Source organism: Lates calcarifer, linkage group LG17 (assembly GCF_001640805.2).
Source record: "Lates calcarifer isolate ASB-BC8 linkage group LG17, TLL_Latcal_v3, whole genome shotgun sequence".
Lineage (NCBI taxonomy): Eukaryota > Metazoa > Chordata > Actinopteri > Centropomidae > Lates > Lates calcarifer.
In genome coordinates, this window is record NC_066849.1 from 9,259,202 (window position 1) to 9,282,429 (window position 23,228).

General features: G+C 42.0%; 1 protein-coding gene across 5 annotated transcripts in view; it reads right to left on the reverse strand.

The window, feature by feature from the left end:
- Positions 1–23,228, reverse strand: part of celf5a (cugbp, Elav-like family member 5a) — a 175,523-nt gene that overhangs the window by 15,037 nt on the left and 137,258 nt on the right. For 3 of the 5 annotated variants that reach the window (XM_018667297.2, XM_051077172.1, XM_018667289.2), the window contains exons 4-7: positions 19,678–19,806; positions 16,847–16,926; positions 9,894–10,040; positions 2,952–3,117 (exon numbers count right to left, since the gene is read on the reverse strand). In XM_018667297.2, the coding sequence (XP_018522813.1) occupies positions 2,952–3,117; positions 9,894–10,040; positions 16,847–16,926; positions 19,678–19,806 (522 nt within the window). The remainder of the gene's footprint in view (positions 1–2,951; positions 3,118–9,893; positions 10,041–16,846; positions 16,927–19,677; positions 19,807–23,228) is intronic. The other 2 variants (XM_051077173.1, XM_051077174.1) reach the window with 2 other exon arrangements.

Below are 23,228 nucleotides of genomic sequence, written 5' to 3' on the forward strand. Positions count from 1 at the left end.
ACTTTGATTACACACTTCTAACATCCAAACAAAGCATCCTTGACACTACGTGTTCGTCACCACATACACCCAGCGGGATCCACGGATCTCTGTTCCCCCGCCCCTCTCCTTTCTCACCCTCTTTACCCTCCCCCCTTTCTGTTACTCTCACTCTTCCTCTCTCTCCCTTGTTTTGTTTAACTTTTATTTCTTCTGCAGCACGCTCAGGGAGCGGCACCTGGTGAACATTATTTTCAAAAAGCATCATCATGCATCATTGTAAGGATACATGCTCTAATCAGCTGAGCCATCTGGCAAACGGCTTATGCACCATCAAGCTTAAATGCTTTGCATCTGTTGATCAAATGGATGTCTCATTGTTTTCAGAGTAACACCCTTAACCTCTGAGCCTCTTTGTACCTTGGCTTGCTGTCACAAACAAGATTTTTCATGTTGCAGAGGTTATACTGATCATTTAAATAAAAGATTAATGTCACACATTTACCTCAAGATCAGAAAGGTTTTTTCATCTATTAAACTACAACTTTATGTTAATGCAAAGCAGTATATGTATTTCGGGAAGGTGAGTGTAGCAATCAATGGCCAATTGCTCTCATTTTGGCAAAGGTGACTTTAACCTTTCCACCTTTTATTCCTTTGTACATGTGACACTGACACAAATGTCAGAATTGATAGATTTATTTTGAGCTCTAATTTGGTTGATGAGATAATTTGATGCAAAATTAAACTTCTGTCGAAGCAGAGAAGCACTCTGCTCCCACACCCTAAAAACAGATTCTGATATTACAATGAATTATTCCACTAACTCGTGGCAGACATCCTACAGTCTCTCAGTAGTGTCAGAATCTCTTGGCCTACTTATACAGACAGCCTTGCCAGTAATGTTATGTATTCCTTCAATGAACTCTAAATAAGTCATAGCCACAAGTGTGAAAAAGGAGAGAGAAAATAGCTGTGTATACCAAAGCAGCAAGCTAGACTACCACTCCTGCGGCTGCCGGCAGCCTCACTCAAATTAATGAATGAAGGAACGGGAAATAAAACATTTCATATTCATGACAGTCCTTGAAAATTCACGAAAGCCATGCTTTCTCTCAGGGATTAATAATATATTACATTCAACAATAAAAGGTAATCAGTCGACTGTAGTTTACGCAGAGGCATGTCCGAAAGCAGATAAATGGAAGCCACTTCACACACATCTGTTTCACAGACTCAGATACTGTCTCCACTTTTCATCTCGCTGTCTCTGAATCACAAGCATAAATATATTTTTCCTTGCCTAAACTAAGTTTTTGGCATTGCCAACTGATATGTCATTCCTTTAAATTCCCCTATACATTAGTAATTTTGTTTAGCTTTACAAAATAGCTAACAAAATTCAGCAATATTTCCTTTCGAGTAAGGCACTGATTTTGGCTTTCAAGAGGCTACAGCTCAGAGGAGATACACAAACAGTACAAACAATGCAATCAGACTGGAGGGCAAAGCTCCTTCACACAGACACACATGCATGTAGATTGAGTTTCTTGCAATACAGTTGCACTATCTTTCATCAGCGCTATTGTGTTGCAAAATACAGGTATGCATGCTGAACACAAAGATCTGAATTGCCTTGCTGTCACTGCTTTACCCATCAAAATAAGAGCTTCTCAGCAAGACTGAGCTCCACTTTTAATCACTGTCTGATTGATTATGCCCGCCCAAAACTGCATACTTTGCACTGAAAACATCACTGTGAATATTTGACAAATGGTTGCTCTTTAGATATATTGCCTGATGTTGAAAATTATATACTGCACACATACAGCATGTGTCCAATGGTATGTTCTACATCTCACTTTATGTATGCATCCCTTTGGCTTTAGGTAGAGACATGCTTGATTAAAAGGGTAATAAGGGTCTGGCAGTATTTATTTCAGCACCTGGTCTACTATCTGCTCTGTTTATTTTAATTCAATAGACAGTTGTGAATTGGACCGTTTGTGTCTATGGATGAAGAAGTGAATAGAATACCAACCTAGGAGAATATTTTTCTTCCCCACAGAAACCACAGTGCAGAGAGAGAGAATTTGACACAGTGCAGCAAGTTTGTAAAGATGCTCGTTTTCCTATGATGGCTATAAAGAAAATCTAAACTAGGCCTTGTTGCACTGATGGTGGTTCTCTCTCTCTCTCACACTGATTGGTTTAAAGTTACCAAAGTCATCACCTTAAAAACTCAATACTGCAGTGTAGACAAAGTAGGTGAGCGGAGCACAACAAAGACTTGGATACTGTATTATTTATTTCGGCTCATGCTTTTGTTGAGTGGAGAATCTTGGAAGTTTCCTCTGTCTCAAGGAAAATGAAGCACTGCTGAATAAGCAAATGTTATGGGTGTGTATTTCAAAGTCCCTCTCTTTCCTCTGTAATGTATCTGCATAGGAGGTGTTTGTTATGGAAAACAAAACCAACTGCATGCAGATCATGCACAAGTGCTTCAAAGCACAAGGTCAAAATACTACGGGGAAATTAGTGCCTTATCTGTAAACTTACTTATTGATATTCCTTTTTCGACTCCTACCATCCCCAAATATTTTCTGCATTCACAAACAACATAAACATGCAAATCCCATTGAATGTATTTTTTCATCTTAGTCTCTCTTTCTCTCCAGTGGAATAATTTTGGATTACCAGTAAGCAGGCACTCTTTCTTTTGGCCTTGCTGCAGCTCTAGGTTTTTTTTTTTATTCTCATGCTACACACACACACACACACAAATACAGACATTATTAAAAACACAAGTTCATACAAATACACACACACACATAAAACCTACACACTTACAGTAAGATATTAATACAAGTATACAAGAGGCCTTGATTTTTGCATCACCAATCCACCTCCACATTACAGACAAAAATACAAACACACTCAGAAGAGGAAAGGGAATGAAACTGAGTGCTCACCCAGGGTTTGATGAAACTCACCCGACACCGGGGTCATGGGGGTGGGTGGGAGGCTGTTGATGTTGAGCGCCCCCATCTGGTGGATCTGTGTGGCAGGGAAAGCCACGCTGGGCGTGAGGTAACCTCCGTGGCTTGCTGCCATGATGGCTGCCTGCTGCTGCATGAGCTAAAGAAGAGGGACACGGAGAGATGGGAGGAGGAATGGAGGGTTGGATGGGGTGTGCGAGAGAGCAGGAAGGAGAACGTAGGTGCGACAGAGGTGAGGGGAGGACAGATGGTAATGAAAAATATAGTAAGTTGGGAAGGAGTCAGACAAAGACGGGAGAAGGGGAGCGAGAGAGGAGAGAGAAACGTAGCAAGGGTAGAACAGAGGGAGGGATGTATGTTGAGGTTGATGGATGGATAGTGCATGGGAAGTACAGAGAAAGTAGAGCGGAATAAAAGAAAGGGAAGAAAAAAGAAGCCTGTCAACCTATGTTTAGTGAATCTGTCTTTCCTCCCTGCAGGAAGCCTGTCACCAGCTGCAGAAACAATTTAATAGCTGTCTGCTGGGCTCATACAAATCAAGGCACTGACATGTGCACATTATCTCTGTGCTTAGGGAACAGGCAAAGTTTGCAGAAGAGTTGCAATGCTTTTTCCTATTGTCAAACTTCACAATTTTCTGTTTTTCTGTATAGAAATGCCACAGATGTCTCCCACTCGCTTCTGTTTTTCCTTGGACTCATCTCTTCATCTCTAATTTTTCTGATGTATTTGTAATGATTGCTGCTTCTAGCCTGACATTCATCCAAGGTTTTAAATTTGCTTTGTTTTATAATTCAGAAAACCACTAGGCCTGTCTCTAGGCTACTTTTGCCAAAATAGAAAGCATTCTGCAAACAGAATACATTTAGGGTTGGAACTTTATTACATGACCTGTAAAAAGCTGTTTTTGAGACATAATTTCACCAAACAACTTTGTGATCTTTGGTAAACACCGTAGAGCTCCACTCTGGCTGTTTTGAGATGCCAATGCAGCCAGACCCTGAGTCATTAAAACAATATCTTTAAAGCAGGTGTAGCCAGCAACTCAAATTCCAAACCATCTCAGTAATACAGTATGTCACGAGTCAGAAAAATTTCAATGGCAGTTGATTTTCATCCGTTGGACCAGTCCCACAAAGAGATAAAATCAATAGGCTTTCATTTCACTCTGCGCTTCTACTTAGTTATGAAGTGAGAAGTGAGAGCTTAAAACTATTTTCCATCAAATGCAGCCCACACAGTGTTTATTCATATGCATAAGACATGCTCACATGCACCGTTGCACTGCGCTGTGCGCACACACAAACACACACGTACGCATAACATGCATGAAGAGTGACAGAGACTATTTGAGTTTCCGCACTCAGCTTAAATTCTCTCTGTGCAAACCACATGCTGAATGCCTAATTCAGAAGAAAATCCATCATTGTACAATGGCTTTTGCAGCTTGTGAACCAATGGGTTTATCTGGGGAATCAATAATCTTTTGCAAGCTGTGTAGCTGCCCATCAGGCATGCAGACCTGTGTGGTATAGGAATACAAACACAGATGGACCAACCTCTTGCCCCTGACTCTGCATCTGTTTAATACTGCCTAGCTGCTAGGTGTCAGGGGAGCTGCTGATGACTGTGGCCTGAGACTGACTCGTATAAGCAGAAATCAAACTCCTTTGCCACTGGCACTAATGCTAATGACGATATTGTGAGACAGTGGAGGTATAGAACACCACTTGTATTTGCATGGGGACCCTGCAATGGAAAAGCCAATTATTTTCCCTCAGTGCCCCTGTCAGGTAACCTGAAAGCGACTGTCCCGCTGCAGAATGCCCAACAGTGGCATCTCATCCATTAGCCACATGCCTTGCCACTGCTATCTATTAACTCCTTTAGTCATTTGCATAATTTTATCAATGTGACAAATGGGGATCATCCATTCCTTTCCAAACAAGATGAATTGAGCCTTTAAAGGGGGCATAGCTGCAAAAGACAGCAGGGGAACAAGAAACTAAACAAAAGCAATGACATAAAAACAAACAAAGAGGTCTAGAGGATCTGGGGCTACCTTGCTTTGGCAATGCTGTGACTGCCCCTCCTATTAGGATGGGAACAGGGCTGGACTTCAGGATGAAGGGTCTGAATGGGCTGGTATTACAGAATAAATACACTGTCACACCACTCACTGTTTTTTTTTTGTCTTTTCTCGGGCTCCGCTCACTGCTTTCAGTGAGGACTGGGGACTTGATTCTAATAAGCCTGCAGCCTATTCATTGTGGGCCCCGTGGCCTTATACAAGCTGGAGGCCTAGATGGAGTAATAATGGAGTGGGAGTGAATACTTGTGACTTCAGAATACCAGCCTCTCTCCCAATGCATGCCTTAGATAAAGCAATCCTTAATGCCATCCGTCAGATTGTCATGGATAACAACTCTGGCATTCACTGATGCTTCGTTCCAAATTAAAATGCAGCAAATTGGAAACTCAAGCATGTAATTATGTTGGAATTCAGTGGTTAATACAAACTGGCTCTGGTGAAAAAAATAAAATAAGAACAGAAAGCAGAGTGGTTATGTTGACAGAGATATTCAAAGTCATTCCATTTTACTTTTCAAATGTATATGCTTTTTTCTTCTTTTTCAAAATTTCAAAGGCATTATATTCAAAAGCCATTCCTGTGTCTTTATTTATGCGCTACCCCAGCAGATAGCAAATGTCTCTGGCGGAGAATGAGCACAACTGAGTCTTCATCATCACAGACGCAACCTTTTCTACTTCCTCTTGAAAAGAAAGGGAGAGGGAAGAAAAGGCAGACAGAAACAAGGGGGACAAAAGAGAAGCGTGTGAGATGAAAAGGGAGCAAAGAAAGTTGCCCAGGCTCCAGTAGCATTCATTTAGTGTCAGACATCTGCTTTTTTATTGCAACCTGATGGCATTACTCTCCCCTGGTGCCAGCAGGCAATCACCTCTTTATCACATGGCAATTATCTCTGTAGCGCTGCTCTGTGACTTGCTGACTCTCAGCACTGTCACATGTGACCCCTTATAGCCCAACCGGGGGTGGGGTGGGGGGGGCGCAAAGAGAGGTAAAGAGGGAGAGAAAGAGAGGGTGAAAAAGGTTGGAAAAAAAAGAGAAAAAAATGAGAGAGAGAGGGAGACAGTGGGTCATTGAGGTGAACTAAAAGACTGAGGACAGAAGACTGAAGCTCAAGGATTCACACAAAGATTTTAATGGGTCTTTTCATCTCTGATGCACTTTGTTATTTGTGTGCATGTTTGTGTGTATGGACACATGCAGGGGCAGTCAAGAGCTAGTCCTCATAAGTATACTACAGCTAAACCAGGTCACACACATGGCCATGTGTAAGCGTGTAAGTGTGTGTGCATGCAGTTTACTGTACAGCCAAATGATGCAGTTATCTGTTCCCATCATTTCTCGTGTGGGCTGTGTTGCAAAAAGGCTCTGTTTGGAATGTGAGTCCCTCCAACAGGGGGAGATGTTTCCTAATGTGAGTTTACAAGTCATCATCCTCCCTCTCATCCACCCACACACTGTCACTATTAGCACCAAGTTAAACCATTTTCTCTCCTCTCATTTATCTATCTCATGCTCAGTCTACAGCATCTTTTAGGGAGGCAAGAGGGGGCACGGTGCTGGAGAAACTTCTCCTCTTGTCCTCTGACACAGCATGTAGTCCACCACCTAAAGAGACTGAGGGAAACTAAAATGGCTGTCTTCACAAAGAGATGCGGCTTTAGAAGACAAGGGAAGAGAAGTGACTTGAATCAAATCTAATCATGTACAAATATGATGTTTGTGTCTTGAAGGGGAAAACCAAAAGGGTAATAAAATCTGGTTTTATTACTTGCATTCAGCGATTCATGGGAGATCTATTATCACTCACCGCTAACACTGGAATGAAACATGGAATCTCACTCTCTTGCTCTCCTTGGGCTTGTGTTTTATGAAATCACCTTTTTGCAAATAGGATGTTTCCTGTCAGAGCACACCAGTGTCTGTGTCTATCGTGAAAATGGCACATTTCTCATTTTTGGCATATGTTGTCGGTGTTGTACCCCTCCAATTTGTGTTCAGAGCCCCCTCCTTCTCCTGGTTTGACTAAAATCCAATTTACTGGCTGTCAGCTCAACTCTATAATCCTATCCACTGCTGTAGTGGAGAGGTAGCTCTTTGAATTCACCATTTACTGTACTCTCTGGTTATAGCTATATATACCATCTCCCTTCCCCATGTCTGTATTCTATACTGTGCCACCTCCTCTTCTCTTGGCCAGTGTATATGAAGAGTAGGCGAACATGTAGTGTGTCTTTGGAGATAAAGTCCTTTTTCTGTCACTGCAGGTTTTTCGTCTTGGGGGAATATGTGTAGTTTATCTTGCAGTAAAGAAACATTCATCGTATCACTTCAGCACATTCCCGGTGGCTACAGGGGGAATCAGGGCTGCACACCATGTGCATGCAGCGAGCGCCAATGACTGTAATGTAATCATAACTGCCACACAAGCTGGACACCCACACTAAAGATAACAAATATTTCCTTTTATTCCACATTATTATGCACCTAGCAGTCCGAACCAGTATTTAGATTCATTAAATAAGTCTTTAGCGAGATATGAAAACAAGACCCTCGCTGATAATCCATTACTGCCTCTTGTGCACTCATTACTTTATCAAAAGTTAGAGTGAGTTTATCTCCAAGGTTGCCTTGCCTCAGAGTTGCTTGCTTTATTTGGCTGAATTCATTATATGCAGGTGCATGGTATCCACAGTCTCTGTGATTCATAATACTAATACAAGGAGAATTTCACCTTCACTAACATCATTCATGCTGTATAATCTTTGTGTCGAGAAACCACATACGTGCAATTTCTCCTCTAGATTTAATGGTAATTGATTCTCTCTAATGCTGAAGTATCCCCTGTGCCCTTGTTACTTTTACTCGGAACTCAATTTTCTGCATCATCCTGCTCTTTGTCATATTATATGTGAGTATGAGAAAGAGAGGGAGAGAGGGAGGAGAGAAAGAAAGAGCATTTGCTGCGCGGCGTGTGTGAGTCTGTACGCTCTTGTGTGCGTCTGTATGAGTCGACACGGGTCTCTGCCACAGTAAATAAGAGTCATGGCCAACCTGAACGGGGCACAATGGTCTCCCTGCAGACCGCCACTGCCTCCACTACCCCTTAAACATTTGCATTTCTCCACATTTCCTGGGAAAGGGCTGCATTTCATGAATGGTAATGAAGGCGGGAGTTTTACTGGAGAGAGCACAAGAGATGGCCTCGCAATTACTCTGGGATGGTCAATTTGCACATTTCACACTGGGTCCCATGGCTGTGATATGAAAATGAGGGAAGTGGATAAGCCCCCAAGACCTGGCTAACGTCAATAATTAATCCTGGCATTTAGAAGCAGCAAAAAAAACCCCAAAACTTTTACATCCAAATAAGTACAGGAAAAAAGAAATGTGCGTTCCTCCTTCTCTGTAAATAAATACTCTGCTGATGTTTATGTGTACTTATACAGTGTGTTGTGACAGAGGCCAAGGTTTTTATCTCAGCACTGGATGGAAGGCTTTTCTTAAATTCATTTTAGCCTGCTTCAAGTAGGTTGTGCATGTGTGGATTTGTTCGTCTGTGTGCGCTCTGCCACAGCAGGGAAGAGGAAAGTTTGTGCAGATAAGTTGCCCATGGAATATTCTGAGTCAACTGTGGTCCCTGAAGCATCTCATGGGCCCAGAGGGAGGGACAGGGGGAGGGAGAGGGGAAGGGTAGAGAATCAGTGTGATGGAGGGTAGAGGGGGCGCATGGTGAGAGGGGCTGCATTGGCTGTCTGAACTCATCAAAGAGCCGGGGGTCTGCTGTGTGTGTATGGTGCCATGCCCTGAGGGGTGGTACGGTAGGCGGGGGTAGGAGGGCAGAGGGAAGCTGATGAAGGGGTTGGAGGGTAAAAGCTAACTAAATGTGTGTGTGTGTGTGTGTGCCTACGTGCTGAGGGTAGTGAATGTAATGGCATGGCAGCACTGCTTCACAGGAGAGGAGAAAAGAATGGTGCTGATGGCAGTGATGATAGTTTGGTGAGCTAATTTTCACTTGCAACAATATCTACCAATTAGGGGTCCAAAAAAATGTGCCAGCAAAAAGTTTCTGGGTCCTGGAATAACCAGAAAAATTATAAACTGCAGATTTTAGGGGCAGATATCCAGTGTTAAACTACTCATTCCTTATCTATATCACTTATCCATTAAGGGTACTGGGGCTGGAGCTGGAGCCTATCCCAGCGGGTATTGGGTAAAAAGCGGGGAAACACACTATATCGATTGCCAGTTCATCACAGGGCCAACACATATAGACAAACAACCATTCACACTCACATTCACACCTATGGGCAATTTAGAGTCACCAGCTAACCTAACCTGCATGTCTTTGGACAGCTGGAGTACCCAGGCACAAGGAGAACATTCCATGTTCAAGCCCCGGTTCGCCCGGGGCTTGAACCCGGAACCTTCTTGCTAACCACCACACCACTGTGCCACCCAGTGTTAAACTATGAGACTGAACCCAAACACAGTTACGCTGTGTCTCTTGAAACCAGAACAATGAGCTGAAAGATGCTGAAACACTCCTCTACTCATTGTTAATATAAAAGATTTGACTATAGCAGCTTCAATAACTTCATAGAATAACTCTAATATATAAAATAAAGCAGCAATAAGCCAACACCCTGACAGTTTCAATGTGAAGTTTTAAGAAACCCTTGGGATTGTTTCTTACACTCATCGTAATTTAACTCTTAAAACTTTAATTATGTGTTAACTATGTACATAAATGCCTAGGGAGCTTAATCTGTCTCAAATCTGTAAAAATTCTGCTGTTTGTGCTACAAATGCCTTTTCCAACTCACCGCATGTGCGTAAGAGCTGTAGGTGCTGAAGGGAAGGGCGATGGCTGGGTTGAAGATGCCAAACTGCCCAACCATCTGCTGCATACGTCTGATGGTGCGCTCCTTGTCTGTGTCGGCAAACTTGACCACCAAGCTGGAGGAAGCACCCTGAGGGGAGGCAGAGGGAACAGAAAATCAGAGGAAAGACAGCATGGACAGTTAACCCTGCTTTACTGCAAGCACCTTTAACACTAACAGTAATGTAACCAGTCAACAGAAAAAAACATAGACTTACAGTGCACATCTGCTATCCCCAAAAGGTTTTTAGCCACTTCAGGGAATAATTAGCATACATGACTGTTATGATTTACTACATATTTAGAGACAGAAGCTGAAAAAGCCCAATCCAAGTGCATGAAGAATGTTATTCATTATTTTTGCTGATTTCTTAGTATGCTGTGTTCATTAGCGATAACAACTGCTGTTAACATCAATACCTAGTAAGCTCCTCTAATTGCATGTCAGAGTTTGCCCCCCCCCTCCCTTATTTTGTGGCTGGCAAACATAAACATAATCCTAACAGAGATATGTGAAGAATAAAATATTCTGCTTATTGAGTGAACAGCTCGGTAGGAAGATGTGCAGAAGGAAACCCTCCATTCCTTCAACCAGTGTTAAACAAATGTATGAAGTCACTCAGGGCAAAGAAGCCTCGCTGTGCATGACATAAATACTTTATATTTGCCCCCAGCCTTCTCTCTCCACTACAGTACATATATGTAACCTTGGCGCTCCTTCCCACAACTAAGATTAAAAGATCTGCAATGTACAATGATTTGAAATAGGAGCTATCGATTGGCAGTGGCTCCTACTGACCTTGATGAGAGTGTTCTTCAAAGAAAATGTTGCTTTTTTGGGCAATTTCCCTGATTCGGTCCTCTTTCTATTTTAGCCTCCCTCTTCTCTCTGTGGCTATCCATTCCTTTATCAACACCATTACCTCTTTTCTGCAGCCCAATAATGAAACCAGCAGGTGTGTCTGCCACACACCCTTCATTAAGAATCTTCAAATGATTTAGCGCTACAGTTGACCTTTTGTGTGCTCCGCCTCTCCTCCCCTCTGCGACCCCAAACTGGCCAATCGATCCACATAAAAGGCCGAAATATTACTCTGATCTGACAGTGTAGAAAGGTTGTGTGTCAGTCACGATAAGAGGCCCCCTGAAATTGATGCAAGATTGTCAATAACAGTGGTGACTTGTGAAGTGCCAGGACTGAAGATTGGGGGTTTTAAAAGGGCTAAAGGGGTATTTCTTGTTTTGCTCGGATCTGTGTGAAACCTGGCATGAGTTGGGCTGAACCGTAGACAAGCATTTATAAATGACAAATGTAATGATGACTTTTACATATTGCATTATAGGTTTTCTGTCCCTTTCTTTACATTTTTCCCTGACTGAGAACTGAGGATATCTGCTAATAAAGACATCTACAGATAGCTAGAGATGTTCAAAGACAGGCACTGGACCTTTCGACTGTAGCATATGGATTTTATCCTCTTCCTTTCCCTCTCTCCCTACTTTTCTCGATATTCCCTCTGGCCTTCTCCTCCTGGCTAGCTCACTGGTTGAATCATAGGGTTGAAGGATTGTAGGTGAATGGCCAGTTGGTTAGTTCAGCTGCCTGACTAAATGGCTGATTGTCTAGTTAGGAGAATGATTGACTGACTACCAATCTAGTTGGCTAGATGGTTGACTAATGGGCTGACAGACTAATTGTCAGACTGTCAAGACAACAGACATCTGTACTCTGGCTAGCTGAGTGACTAACTCTTTTGCTTCTTACTGTATGAGCCATCCCGCCATAGTGGAACAACACTTTTCTCGGTCATTGATAGCAATGTATGATTTTAATTTTTTAATAAGCTATAGGGTAATATAATAGAACTAAGAGAGAACAACACAACCTAAAAGAGATACTTTCTGTATCTCAGTCTCTGTAGCATCAACTCATATGTTACGAGTACACTCAGTCACTTCAAGGTTAACTTTGGCACAGTTGCAGGTTCAGTTGTTGTTCTCTGTTGTGTCTGTCCAGCTTTTTACTATCTGCATCATTAACTTTATTATTAGGTTTAACTTTGGGAGAGTCCAGGACAGGGCAGTGCAGGACCAGAATACAGAGGAGATGTGCTAGTACATACTGAATATTTTAACTCCCTCTCACTGGTCCTGCTCTGCTTCTTTAATTTTTGGGGAAGGCTGGTTTTATAATCTGAGGATATTAAGTTGGAACTTTGCAGTTAACTTATTTTCCATCTAGATCCAGACTGGATTGTGTCTGCTTCAACAAAAGAAACATGGTTTACAGTGAATTGATCTGTCTGGTTGTGTAATAGCCTTCTGCCATTCTCTTTCATACTTTTGCATGTATGTCCCACTCTCTGCAAAGCTTTTTTCAAGGAGGTCTATACAGTGAGCTTGCCCTCCCACTGGTTCTCCTCAGGACACCTGAATCTTATGGCTTGTTGGCTAAGCATCCAGTGCCACATTTGTTTATCTCCTAGGTTTTCCAAGTTAGGCCTTGTCAGAATATCAGTGAAGGAGAATCTCCATCGCTGTGGAGGAAGAGAGGAGGATGAAGTGTAAAGTAAAAGTCTCATTAAATTTTTAAGCTGCCAAGTGTGAGCAGAATCCCCCTGCTGGGCGGCTCCCAGCTACCTAGAGAGCCACTGAAGGAAGGGGAGTTAAACAGGGAGGATAAAATAGGCACCACAGAGATTCAGAATCACGTAAAGAAAGTCTGCCTCTTTACAGTTCCTTCTCATTGCCAAGGAGGGTTGGTGAGTGTCCAAGCTGCACTCTCTCGTGTATAAAGCAGATAAAGCTACATGCCCAGCTATATATTCCATACTTCTTTAACTTCTAACATACAGTATGCCAGCTTGCATTAGTTAAGAGTAAAGCTAGAAGGTGGGCAGATCCTGTGTGCTGTATTTGTAAATAGCTGCATTTGTTTCAAGTGTCAAGTGGCAAAGGTCCTGATGGTGTCCCAGTCTCTGAGGGTTAGTCATACTATGATTCAGTCCATTGAAGTGCTACTACAAAAACAAAAATACCGCCTATTTTAATCAGAATGAACGACCACTAAAGCTGTCACTTTCTCCACAGAATATGGCATTATATTCTATCCACATTGCTTACAGGAAATTAAAAAAAAACAAAACAATAAAATGATTTTACAATCGAGAAGTTATGATTTAACATTAAAAATGTATTTGACCAGAGTGTCCCCCTCAACAACATGAGCACGTGGCATGTGGTGTTCTGGACACCATTTCACATGTATATTTTGAGGCTATGCTGACTTTCACATATCTCATATACTGTATGAAAAATTACCATTCAAGATTTAAACATTTGTGACTGCTTTATTGTGTCCCTAGTAACACATGGCAGAGACATAGAGTGTTATAACCCATAATTCATGCACTTTACATGATGCTATGCTATGCTTATTATTGAATTCTAATAAGCCATTACCACCCACTGCTCCACCCCAACTACCCACTGGAATCATATAAACACCCTCTTTGAGCTTGGCTAGTAAAATAATGGATGACTATAATCTATTAGGTTATTAAGATGTAAATTGCCTGGCTTGAAATACTAGCGGGAGAAATGACAGATCTTAAACAATAAATACTAACTTAAAAATATAAAGGCATAACATTGTTTAATGAGTAGAAACACAACAATCTATCATCCTTGTGAAATACTGACATTAAAACTGTGCATCTCATTGAATACACAATGAGATCATTACTGTTTTCCAACTGAAACCAGATTTTATACAGTACTGTGTTTACCTTTTGCCTTTTTATTATTGATACACTGATCTGTAAATTAAAATAATGTGTCTTGTTTAGTGTCAAATCCTGGCACTCGTGGCACTTTCATGTGCATGTTCACTCTCTAAGTAATAGAGAAGATTCAGCAGCTGGGGAATGACATTTGGATGCCTTTTTTTGTTACCCTCTTTACTCTTCTCTTCACTCTCAATCACCAAGCTCTCTCTTCTATGCAAACTTTACCTCATTTGCTTTCCTTTGTTCTGCTCTTATCCTTCCATCATCCTGCTCCATTGTTTCTATCTCAGTCCCTGTGTCAGCTGAAACAGCCTCAAACTCAGGCTGTGCTGATGAGGAAACGGAGTGAAAAAATCAGCACTGCTCTGCGGACCTGACCCACATCCCCTCTCGTCTCTGCGTTATTCTGTCCCGGGACTTACTTCCTACACGGCCCTGCTGAATCCCAGCAATTTGCTTTACAGCTCTAGCGTTTAAATGTTTAATTGAGCCACTCATATCCTGAACTGTGGCCGTGTGTGTGTGCGTGTGTAATAGCTGAAGGAGGCTGAGGGATGGTGTATATGGGAGGCTTGCTTGAAATATGATGGGTTAGGATGTGATGGAGATCCAGCCAAGGACTTATACAGTATATGACCAGCTGATGCACTTACACTGTCTCTCTGGTATCATTGTTCATATACTCACATTAAGTCGTAATTAGTTGTTGGCAAACAATTTTTCATTTGGTACCCATCACAAATCGTACATAATAAATGGAATAAATGGAAGCACTCCCACTCATGATATGCATACATAAAGTACATCTTTGTATGTATTGACTGTCATTTGTGTACACACACTCCACTTATGTGCACACTCTCCATGCAGATTTCCTCTCTCCTTCCCAACTCACACATACAATACATACAAAATGCCCAATCCCCCGCTACATGAATAACACAAATGTATTCAGCTCAAGTCTTCCAAGCTGGAAAATCAGATCAGTGTGGGAGCCTCTGACCCTAGCCTATGGCTGTACGAGCATGTGACAGCGAACAGAGAGCAATATAGGAAGTGTGTGTGTGTGTGTGTGTGCTCATGCAAATGTGCTACCCACAAAGTGCTTCTGTTTGTAGATGTTTATGTATGCACACACATGCATTGTGTGTGTGTGTGTGCACACTCATAAACTCTAAGAAGCCAGTGTTCATGCTTTGGGGGATTGGCAGCAGATCTATCAAACTGCTGTAGTTAGTCGCAGTGTTAATATTCAGTGCACTTCAACACCTAAGTTACCAATGCTATTGGCTGGGCTTTTTCCATGGTCATATCTCTGAGTCTGCTCATCAGCCACAGACTTGATGGGGTAACAAATATGGCCATACATATACATATGCTGGCACACTTTGTCTTCAGTTCAGAACAATTAATTGTTTCTATCAGCCTTAGGGAGGTAGGGATGCAGCAATTGCTTATTAATAGTTGTCTGCTAGATGCAGTGAAGGCATCCATTGATTATAAGTTCACTGTATGTATCCTGCATTGTAGCTGTCAATGGCCCTCCTTCCTTTGTTTTCACTTAACTTATTTATGTATTCATTTTTAATGCACCTCAAGAGATAATTTATTTATTCACTCAATCGGTGTATCTGTAAATTACTTCTTTTTGCAGCAGTTACTTAACTACGGTCAACATGAACTCAAATAGACAGAGGATGTATGGTCCAAGGTTTTTCCAGGATCTCTGCTTCACTGATGGACACTTTGCTTTGAATAGTGCTGTCCTGCTGGGACGTAATGGTCCACCGGTGGTCCACTAATCTCAGCGAGGCAGGCACACTGAGTACTCTCCTCCAGCAGCCACAGGATATGAGATGCTGATCAGATTTCTATAATCAATTTACCAGAGCAGGAGGTATAAATCCTGTCCATTCACTCATTCTCCCTCTGCCCCCTCCCTCTCTCTCTGTCTCTCACCCTCTCTCCAACTCTTCCTCCCCTCCTTTTGGCCCCCTGCTTATAGTTAGATGAATAATTCAGCAGCCAATGTGGTGAAAGGTGGAGTAAACAAGTCTATTGCCTAATATCCCGAGAGGCTGCCAAAAAGAGACGAGCAAGAGCAGAGAGCTAGCAGAGATAGGGGGATGGAGCAACAGAGAAGGAGGGTATCTATGTAGAATGGACATCCAGAGCCTTTCCTCCTGACCTGCAGTCATTTGCACTTAGATTGACTCAACGTTGCGCCAAAATGGCACAGCTGGTTTCTAGTGCTTTCTCTCTGCATTCCTCTCTTGAGCCACACATTGGCAACCATTAATAATGAAATCATACAGCGAAACACAACACCTGTGAGATAGGGTGGGCGAGAGTTCAGGGTCCCTGCTTCTCTGAGGCGTGGGTTCCCGAAACAAAAATGGGCATAAAAGCAGAGTATACTTCAAGCCACTGAATAATATGGGACGTGACTCTCTGTCCACTCGCCGGATGTCTCGGAGAATAACTCTATTCAGGTCTGGAGTGCAGAGTAAGTAGCTTTTATTTTGACACCATCAGGTATACAGGGACCATGCCTAAACACGAGACACATACAAATGAGCCGTACAGCTTCTGCGCTCATAGTAAATCCAATACAGAGAGAATTCAGAGGACACGCTGTGCTTACATAACGAGCAAATGTAATCTCACACTGGAGTTATATTCACTGATTATGCAAGCAGAACTACTGATTGATGACTCACCCAAAATTCAATTATCATTCTTAACAGTTTTATCTGGAAATTAGATTTGGATTTTTTTTTTTTAAAGCACCATATTAATTAAAGAGACAGAAGGCTATTTCTGGTTATATCTGTTTGCGTTTTTTTTTTACTTGGGATATTTATGAGGATGGTTGCACTTCCTATAAGTTGATTAAAACCTTGAAGTTGGGTGTAAGTTCAAAATTGAGAGTTTACAGCTCTTAATCAAGACAGGTGGATAGCACATAACTGTTGTGAGTGGTGGGCTGTGTGTCGTACGTGTTGTGCTTACAAATGATGTTGCATGGTGTGTGTGTGTGTGTGTTATGTGTGTATGTTCCTCTTTCTCTCAGTATATTTTTCTATCAGAGGGAAAGAGCTGTACTCACTGGCATGGTTTGGCTGCCGTGGAGGGCACTGATTGCAGACTGAGCCTCAGTATGTGTGGAGAACTTGACGAAGGCGCAACCTGGAAGAGAGAACAGATGCACACCACACACATGCAGACACACACACACACACACACACACACACACACACACACACACAGCATATAGATGCAGTAAATGTATTCAATTGAGTGAGTTTAAAAGCTTACGGTATATTAATAAAGGATGTTGAATTATATTTGACACCACAGAAATCACTGTGCAGTGAGAAGCTCTCATTGCACAGCAGGCTGCCCCACTCCGGGCATTAGGCAGGCAGACAAGCAGGCAGAAGCTGCAGGCTAAACATTGCACTGATGAAGCAGAAAAGCATGCTATTTAGCACCACATGCCTGTCTGTGCATATTAAATACTAGCTAAACTGGCTAAACTCATTCTACTTTCAGATAGAAAACCACCCCATTTGAGAAATGAGTGAAGTTTATTGTTCCTACGACAGGATGTTCTGATCAGTATTTGTGAATATTATATACAAAGGCCAGAAACCACAGAACCAACACTCTTAGCTCTATTGTCCTTGAGGAATATTGTTGTGGGTTGATAAAGTACAAACAAGTTGAAGATGGCTTTTGTGGGCTCACAAAGTGCACATTGCTGTTGTATATTAATTATTAATCATTATATTCATTCATTCATTCGTTCATTATATTAGTCTGAAGTATGGCCCCTGTTTCAGAAAAGGAAAATGGATAGTATTTTAACTTGAAACACATACCACAATTTGATTCAAAGCTGTACAATGCCTATTTAAAAAAATGTAAATTCTCATTACTGTGGTATTAACTGCTCGACTAAACTCATAAACCGTTTTTCAAGACTAGCATGACATCCCTTTGTTCTACATCCCCATGTCTAATCAAACATGCAAATATGATCCATCCACTCCCAAATCATCATTTTACAACTTAAATTACCGGTGACAACACTGATGTTAGAATATCAATTATATTTCTATGGACTTTTTCCTGGGACACATGACCAGTCTATTACTAAGCTAACAAATAAATGTACATTCTCAATGATACACATTCAGATCATACAGTAGCGGCCAATCCACTGCTCTTGCATGTCTCTGTATAGTGAGTTTATGAAACTTGAAGATAGCATAAGAAACCAAAATGTACAAAGACAACACCTTAACTGTCTTAACTAACAAAGAAATGTATGAGGACTGAACCTGGGTCTGTTGCAGTGACGTATCAGCACTATCCACTGAGCCGCCATACCCTCTTATAATCATACCCTATTTCACCTAATTTTATTTCATTCTAAGTTTCTTTCCTACTCGTATTTAATCTTTCATACTTTATTCTTCTTATCATCTATCCTGCTTGACCCAGCCGCCCTGCCATTCTTCCCCTCTTAATGGGCTTACCCCTGTGGACACCAGCCAGTCAAGATGCCCATTCAGCTGTCAAACCATTGCCCCCTATTGAGATATGGATAGAGAGGAGCTAGAGCTCGGCATGACCTGTACAAGGACTTTGCTACAGTAGTACAAACTATATGTTGCTATAATTAGGCATTTAACTCCTGAGATACTGGTACTTTGCAAGACATGCATTGCTTGCACTTTTAAGTCAAACAGGAGTGTTGAATATGAAACTGAAACTGTGCAATAGGTAGGGAGCGTAAAATATTCTGCCATAAAGCTTGCTGTAATTATACTGTTGCACTTAATTCTGCCCAAATAGGTACTGTGAAAGCCAAGTGCAAAACAGATTTGATATTTGAGAGAAATAGAGATGTTTCTTATTTGTTTGCTTTTAACAAAATGAAAAAATAATATCAGAGACTAATACAGACACCATTAGTGGACAAAAATGAATATAATAGTAATATCTGGAGTCTGAGACCTGAGCACAAACATTGCAGAGCCACAGTAAGGAATACAACTTCCTTGGCTGCCCCCATCCTCACAGTGGGGACACTTGAATCATTTTGACATCCATCTTTCCCTTTTCCTCCTCCAAACCACTGCAGAGTGCTCTGGCTTCAAACCCCCTTAGATATAATTCCACAACAATTTCCATAAGCACTGGATGGGGAATAGGCTTTAGAGACATGAAAAACCACAAGTCCCTTTGCTCCTTTGCTGCATGTCAGAGGGAACTGATGTCTCCAAAAAGTTTTTGGCTGTCTTAAAAAGGCCTGCAAGATAGCAATACTACAGTAGTACCGGAGGTACAGTGCGGGCCTGCAGTACAGCCATAGGATTAAATGTTGCAGATTAGCACTCGAGGACAGAAGCAGAATAGAAATCATGGCTTTGTATTACTGTATTATTATTATAATCTGTATTTAAACAAAGAAAAGAAATCCTATACTATCCTGTTCAAATATAACCAAGATTTAAAACTTTTTGATTTTGAGTGTTTACTGCCACCAAATCGACAGTAATTTCTCTACAAAACAAGTCAAATAAACTAATTATCCACTTATCGTCTCTCAGAGTTCCCAATTAAGTCAGACATCTGTCAAAGAGCATTTGATATATTAGTCTAAAGTTTCTTGTCACTGTTTGCAGCTGTCTAGCAAATCAGACAGTGTAGCATTAAAAATTTTTGTAATTACGTGAAAATGCAGCTTGACCCACATCTGATGCACGTGTCACATATATTTTACTGTTGCGGTGTCCGCCAGACACTGCTCGCTCACACACACACACACACACACACACACACACACCACACACACACACACACACACACACACCGTCACTTCTCTGTCAGTGACCTAAATAATGCTGACAATTGTATCATGGCTCCTACCTTTGCTGTTTCCGTCAGGACCTCTTAGGACTGTGCACTCCTCAATGACTCCGTAGGGTTCGAAGAGGCGGTAAACATCCTCCTCAGTCTGCTGTTTGTTCAGCATCCCAACAAACAACTTCCTGTCTTCTGGAACAAACAAAGAGACAAGAGGTTAAATTATAACTTTGACCTCAACTATGAAACTAATTTGGGAACATACAGGAGTGAAAGCTAATCATTGTTGGTGTCTTAAAAAGAAGACTCCCTCACTACAGAAACAAAACACAGATACATGTTCACAGAGCATTGCTACAGTAGAGTAACTGTCTGGTTTATTTAGTGTTGGTTGAACTTGAGTCACATTGTATTAACTCTTTTCCAAGACTGATCATTTTAATCTCTAGTATAAGTGGGTTTAGTCCCATATGGGCACATATACTGTAGCTGCTGGGGGTAAGTGAGTGGTCAGGAGCTGGAGGGAAGAGCAATGGGAAGGCTAATGAAGAGGTTTCTCACACACACAGATAGAGAGAGAGAGAGAGACTGAGGCACAGAGACCCAAGACAATGAGCAAGTCTTTGGTCCTTTAAAAGCACCAGGGGCTCCAGGCAGCTCCAACCTCCTACACAGTGTACTGCACTGGCTGGAAACTCATGCTCTCTCCCTCTCGCTCACTTTACTCACTGTCTGCCTTGGTCTCTCGCTCTATTCATCTCTCTCCACTCTCTCTTTTCTGCTTTTCTTTTTCTCTCGCTGATTCTACATTTTTCCCCCCTCATTCTTTTTCAACTGCCTCCCTCCCTCCCTTCCTCTCTTTATCTCTCTCTTACTCTACTAATTGCTGCTGATCCAGTGTTTTTTGTGTAGCCAGAGAAATATTTCAGTGTGCTCTTCATTGAACAATGGCGTGTCTCTCCTGCGAGCAACGAAGGCTGGGAGACATGCCATGAATAACGCTGACTTTTCAATAGATAGCCTGTATGCTATTGAGTCCTGTTAAATGCTGTGGGATCTGATCTTTACCTTGACCTGACACACTGTGTTTACTGATGTACTCTGGCCTTGTATGATTAATGCTACTGTGCAGTGTGTCTCTGCTGGCAGCAGAAGCACTAAAACCTTCCCTTTATACAGACTGTTTCTCCAACTCTGACCTGTGAAGTCACAGTGGAAAGACTGGGTGAGAGACAGGACCGGCGGGCCGCTGCTGTGAAGTGGTTGAGAGCGGCATAAATCGCTGCCAGAGGTATTGCACACTGTCAGGGTGACCTGCGACGACTACTGAGTATGTAGCGTTGTTGTCGTTTCCTGACCCAGACACAAGCTGATACCCACATTCCTGCAGTGGCTACGGTGGCAAGCATATATGCGAACACGGTGCCCAGCTAGGGTTTCAGCACTCAGCACCGCCAGTGATGCACCTTTAAAATAATCACCCGTGTCAGAGCGTTGTCTAGGGAGGGGCGTCCCTGGTGCTGGCTCCTTATTGCAAGTGGCAGGATCAGAGGCAATGTATCAAAATGGAAGTGATGCAATGTGACATCTGTCAGGGTGGATTGGAGAGCATTTATCTGCAAAAAAAGGAAAGCCCTGAACTGGAAAATGAAAGGCCAAGATGGTCCTTCCTTTTGCTGGAGGGAGAATATAAATTCTGAGGTTGGATGGGGGAGATGAGTTGAGGAGAGGGGGAGGGGCTCGACTGCACAAATTTCCCTGAATGCCGCTATACCACATCTTGTATATGCTCCTGTATAGAGCAGCACAGAACCACCCATGCAACCACACTCGTCCTTTGCGTAAACCTACTTTGGCTGTGACTCCCTCATTCAAGTAGATGATGGGGGTCTGACAAGTTTTGAATTAATGTATGACCTTTATTAATTTCATATGAGCTGCACTCTGACGACCACACTGTGAACAGCTCGCATGTGGCATGTTTTAAAATACGACACCGCATCCATCCCTCAGCTGAAAGATTGCAAACTGGCAAGTCACCTCCAGCTGAATGGAATAATATTTATAGGACTCCAAGTATAGCAAGACCATTGGCCACTATATATCACATCCCTGTGTAATATTGGTTCACAGCGAGCTACACAAAAGCCTTACACACTGAAGGCATGTTCAGTGTGTGGGCTTTTGGCATTACATCTGAAAATCTGAACACACATGCAGGAGCTGACTGCCGTGTAAGAAAGATGTGACTTTGTATGAATTTTATTTTTACAGCAGAAGCATTTAGTCAGAGTTCTTAGTCTGTGGCTGAGAGAGAGAGTGAGAGAGAGAGAGAGAGAGAGAGAGAGAGAGAGAGAGATGGAGTGCATGTTCTGCAACGTGAGTGCGCTTTGAAAACAAGCTAACAACGCATGAAAACAGATCATCTAGGAGATCTGTTCCACAGTCTGGGATTCTGCTGTGGCTGCTCTCAACTAAAATGCTACCTTGGGAATTCAGGTCTTGTGTTCATCCAATAGAAACATTATCTCATTTATCTACAACACTACAGCACAGGCAATGTGCAAACAGACACACACAGGGCGCAAAACACCTACAGTCACAATTATGTGCACAAACTAGAATAGTCTCTCACACCCTGACACAGAGGGTTATAGACGACAGATCCCTCACTATGACCACACTCATTGAAGACACACAAGTTACATGTCCCTCTGCTATCTTGTAAACTACAGTGTATTGACTTATTCTTCAGGGCAGCCATTCTTTAGATTAAATCTGTCAAACTTGCATGGTTTAGCGTACAAAGAAAAAAGCTGTGGCGTCTCACAGACATCATCTTAACCCCCATGATTAGTGCTAACTGATTTTGTTGCTATGTTCCATCCACCAACCACTGCTATATAAGCATCTCACCACCTCAGTCTTCACCACTTCATCAGATTAATGTTACTCTGCTACTAACTGCTAAACTTCTGCCAGCTTCTACTGTAGCTACAGTTAACTGCTATTGCTGGTGGCCACTGCAACACACCATTAATAATCCTGCTTGATTGGTTTATTATTCTATTACCATGGAAAGCTAGGTAACAGTGTATGATACTTATCTGAACTAAAATAAATAAATAAAAAAAATGTTATCTCTTAATGTGATTCCCTCACTGACCTGCCTGTTTACACAGATTCCAGATCTTTATCCCAACGCGTCTTTACTGGCGTTCTGGCTCCTTTGTTCCAAGGACGCCGATAGTTTCTGCAGAAACCTGGACTTCTCTGTGCTTAGCTGAATTTAGTCTTTCCAATAGCTCATCCTTAATCTGCAGTTCAATCTTACATCAGTTTTTATGGAAGTATTCATATCTACCTCATCCATGCAGTATAAATTCTATGTCCTCTGACATACTGTACTCCATATGTATGGAAACTGACTTCCCCCTAACTGTGAGAAGAGATCTCCTCACTCTGTGAGGACACTACAGCTATATAATAAACCTTCATGTATATGTACAGGTAAAACCGACCAACTGTGGTGCTTCGGCTCCATTTAAGCTTTTCTCATTGGGGGATTTTCACTGTGTTATATAAGATGGCTTTCTGACTGGCCAGAAATGCCA